This window comes from Bidens hawaiensis, unplaced genomic scaffold (genome assembly GCF_021521415.1).
Source record: "Bidens hawaiensis isolate Kalapana, Puna unplaced genomic scaffold, B.hawaiensis_p1.1 tig00024856_1, whole genome shotgun sequence".
NCBI classification, from domain to species: Eukaryota; Viridiplantae; Streptophyta; class Magnoliopsida; order Asterales; family Asteraceae; genus Bidens; species Bidens hawaiensis.
This window is the reverse complement of record NW_027493946.1, coordinates 142,766-147,089: the sequence shown is the minus strand read 5'-3', so window position 1 is coordinate 147,089 and position 4,324 is coordinate 142,766. Positions and strand designations below refer to the sequence as shown.

Here is a 4,324-nt window from a genome sequence, read left to right as displayed (position 1 = left end):
CTTTAGGAATACCAAGTAATGTGTCACAAAATCACAATATCCATGCCCTGACGGATTATCATCGTTGCCACCTTTATCAATAGTGATCGATTAATGTGTCCCTCAACGATGCTCATCGAACGTACAAGCACATAGCCATTGAAACACGTTTGTCCCTTAGGGCATAAGTGGCATGATAACTTGACGTCACATGTATAAACGCATAAGGACACGAAGATAATCAAGTGCGACGATGCATTATTTTTGCGGAAAGGCATAATTATATATTGACTATAGTAATAATCAAACATATTGTTTCGTAGGGACAAAGTGTTATTTTTGGCTGTTTCTTAGAAATCATATTTCATATCAAGAGTTAAACTCTTGATTGGACGTCACGAAACTTCAAATAATTTCTAGCATAGGATAAAATTAAAAATTATGTTCACGTGTCTTGGAAAGTGGAAAAAGAATATAAAATTTAGCATACAAAGTTTAAATGCGTTGTGTAAAATTTTATCTTTTTTTATTATACTGTTACTCTTAATTCACTTATTGAACAATATATAAGCAAATCTTCTTGTAGGTAGTGCACTAGGAATCTAGGATCACATTTTTAGTAGCTAATCAAAGTCTTAAGTTCGTTAATCATCAGTTAAGGACGGTTAATAAGTCAAGGAGACAGTTAATAGCTCAAGGGATATAATAATTTTTCACATTTTGGTTAAATGAAGGTTTATGCTCTTTCTTTACAACTTAAGAAAGTTGAGGGGTGTAGATAAAACTTTGGGTAATTAGTTAGTTAGCGTTTGAAGGTTGGTTATAAGCTCACGAATTAGGTCATTCAAGTATTCTACAGCTAATTTGATTCTCTCGACTCTCCCATTCATTTCGTAAAATTTCAGTTTCGTTTCGTTCATCTTGATTCCTAACAAAGAAACCCTAACTTGATTAACTTTTTCCTGTTGTTAATTCTAGTCAATTCGTATTGAGACTTCTTCTTGCTTATTTGAATCAGTTGTCCTGTTATGTGATTAATTATGAACAAATCTTAAAATTCATAATGTAATCAACATTTATGTGAGGATAACAAACCGTATATCTAGTATAAATCAAATCGATTACCAGAAAAAAGAAATTATTTATATTAGATCCAGAGTGCCCAAATTTTAAATTTATTAGACTATTAGATTAATGAGATTACCATAAGGACCATAACCCTACATTTAAATGGCCAAATGAGTATACAAGAATATACATACAATTTCTAGCTGAATGTGAAATAAATAAATTAACTGAAATTTAAAATTACATACCGTTGATAGTTTTAAATTAATTGGCACAGTTTGTTTAGCGTTTAGAAACAAATTTTTATTATTTTATTAAAAGCAAATCTGCATTTTTAATTACATCATGTTGCGACATGACATAGGTATCAAATATTATAGCATTAATATATATTGCTCCTTTATAATCATGAGTTGTTAAATTGTTATATATTTTACATCTAATATTTTAATCAAGAGTTAAGTTGTATATACTATATAGTACATATGATCAAAAACATATTTTAATCAAGAGTCGGGGGTCTTACTGGAAGCAGCCTCTCTATTTCTATGGAGTAGAGGTAAGGCTGTCAACATCTTACCCTCCTCAGACCCTATCATAGCTTTGTTATTGGTGGGATACACTGAATACGATGATGATGATGATGATCAAAAACATATGGTTCGGCCTAATTTGTCATTTTAATTTAAAATCTTAAATAATGATTTGTAATTTTCTGTTATCTTTGTCAAACTCATTAACACCATTAAAAAAATATGTTAGCTCAAAGAGAAGTTTAGGTAAGATAGTAATAATAATATGTTATTATCTTAATAATAGTTATTATACCATATAACAATATGCAAAAGAAAAAAAGATAATAGATGTAACATTTTGAATTACCTCTCCATCTTTTAAAAAATTATGAAGAAAAAACAAGTACATGTAGCATTATAAGTTCTCTAGCTTATAAATAATAAATGTTACAATATGTGTATTTTAATAAATATTTTTTTCTTTTGTCATTTTTAAATCAATATGTGTAAAAGAAATAAAACATTACAAAAACAAAATAAAAATTTAACGAGCCAAGCTCAAGTTTAACTTTTCAGCTCGCTTTGTAAACGAGCAAAGCCTAAGCTAGGATCGGATTTTTCTGAAATGCCGTTTGAACTAACAAAATTTTCTAACAGCATTGATGAATTGGACTAAAATGGCAAAATAATAATAACAATAATAATAATAATAAAATAAATACAAATCACAATATCATAATTTTTTTTTATTAAAGTGAATTTAAGCCAAACCATATTAACTAAAATGAAGTTATAAAGGGAAATGAAAAAAAGGCGCAAAATATTGATTTTGAATGCACGATTGAGTTCAGTTTGATTTTTCTAGCAAGACATAATAACAAAACATTCTGTTTCACAAATTCAATATCTCAATGTTTTATTTAACATTTAACATCTAGGTTATATACAAGTACAATATTGTATCATTCAATTCTATATATAATAACTATAACTAAAACCTTCAAGCCTAGGAATTAAAAGAGTAATAACTTTATTTATTAATTATTATTTTTTTCAGTTTTTCTTTCTGGATCTCCTTCTCACCACCACCTTTGGACAAAGGAGAACAAACTGAAGAAGTGAAAGAAGAGGCCACAGAAGTAAAAGAGGCTGTCGAATGATCCGAAGACGAATTCGCACCTTTGTGGGTCCCACCATCCACGCCTTTGCCAACGCCACTACTAGAGATTTCAGCAAGCAAATCAATAAAGGCCCCAACAATAAACTCATGGTGGTTTTGCCCATTCATTCTTAAATACCACCCTAACAACTCCTCTAAGCTTTCCCAATCTTTCAATCCATGATTCTCCACCATCTCCTCCATTGATTTCTTGAAATCCCCTTGTGGATCATTCGATTCAATCGACATTGCCACACTTTCTTTATACGGTACATCAGCATCGCCACCACCACTACCACCAACTTTTAAATCCATGCATTGCTTGTTAACCTCAAGAATTGAGCTGGTATTGGGGCCAGGCTCGAAAAACAGTCTTTCGGACCTGGCCCCACGAACGATAGTCTCTACTGAGGAGTACTCGTTCATGTTCAACCACTCCTCAAACTCAGTTGATATACTGGCAGATTCTGAGGAGTTGGTGAAACAGGAGTCGGGTGTAGTCACCTCGACTTCTGGTTCAATATGTAAAGCATACTTGGGGTCAAAAAAGACGGAATTAACCGTCTTGAACATTGTGTTATTAGAACCGGTACCGGCTCTAAAAGAAAGTGTTTTGGGGTTTTTACATGAAGGCCACAACCATGTGTCTTTCTTTTTGTTGAACAACAATAGGGATGAAGGAATTAGCTTCATGTTGTTGATGGCTAATGGCTTAGAAGGGGGTTGTGTATGGTTCTTGATTCTATTTGTTGAAGAGGTATTAATGATGATCACAGGAAAAGAGAGTGGTGGAAAGAAAATGGAGGTGGTGAGGCTTTGGTATGTGTATTTAATAACTAAGAGGCATGAGGAATATGTTGGTTATTTAATGCAATATATGCATGCACCTCTCATATCCAAACACTCAATTTGGAGTGTGTACTATTAATTACAAAATATTTAATGTGAAAGGTATATAAGAATAGTTATTTCAAAAAGAAAACAGTAGGTATATTTAAATAATTTAACCTCATAAATGTTTTGTTGATATTATATTTTATATAAATTTATATATTAAAAAATAAAAATAAATATAAAAGTAATCGTAAACTTAAAAAAAAAAGTTTTTTTAGCTCGTGATCTTTGATCTTAAGGCCATGGGATTCTGATATAAATTAATTACTTTTACTAACCTACCTTTTTACACTAGTTTCTTTTATTATTGTGTTCCACTATGTTTTTTCTCTAGACAATTTGATATTAATTATGCATCAACTTTTTTTAATTTTTTTTCTTTTTACCAGCTAGATAACAATAGAGATAAAAATAATTGTTAAAATAATGATATACTGTTTAAATTATGTATACCGTTTAAAATATATTAATTTGTGCATGGTCGGCAGTTTTTGTTAATTATTGCGTCATTTGCATGCTATTTGTCGAGATCCATCGGAAAGTTAATTATATATAAAGTTAGTGAAATGTCACATTCATGCCGTTTTATCGAATTTTAAATGTAATTCTAAGACCTACCGGAAATTAACTAAATAAATAATATTATACTCAGAAAAGTCTATGTTGGCAATTATAGTATCAAACTTAAATTAATAAATGTATATAGAAC

At 30.4% G+C, this 4,324-nt stretch overlaps 1 protein-coding gene across 1 annotated transcript; it reads right to left on the bottom strand.

Moving 5' to 3' along the window:
• Nucleotides 1-2,589: 2,589 nt before the first annotated feature.
• Nucleotides 2,590-3,628, bottom strand: LOC143570239 (transcription repressor OFP13-like). The gene has a single exon (XM_077055937.1). It carries the CDS (start codon nt 3,412-3,414, stop codon nt 2,593-2,595), a length of 822 nt encoding a protein of 273 aa, XP_076912052.1. The 5' UTR covers nt 3,415-3,628; the 3' UTR covers nt 2,590-2,592.
• Nucleotides 3,629-4,324: the final 696 nt, after the last annotated feature.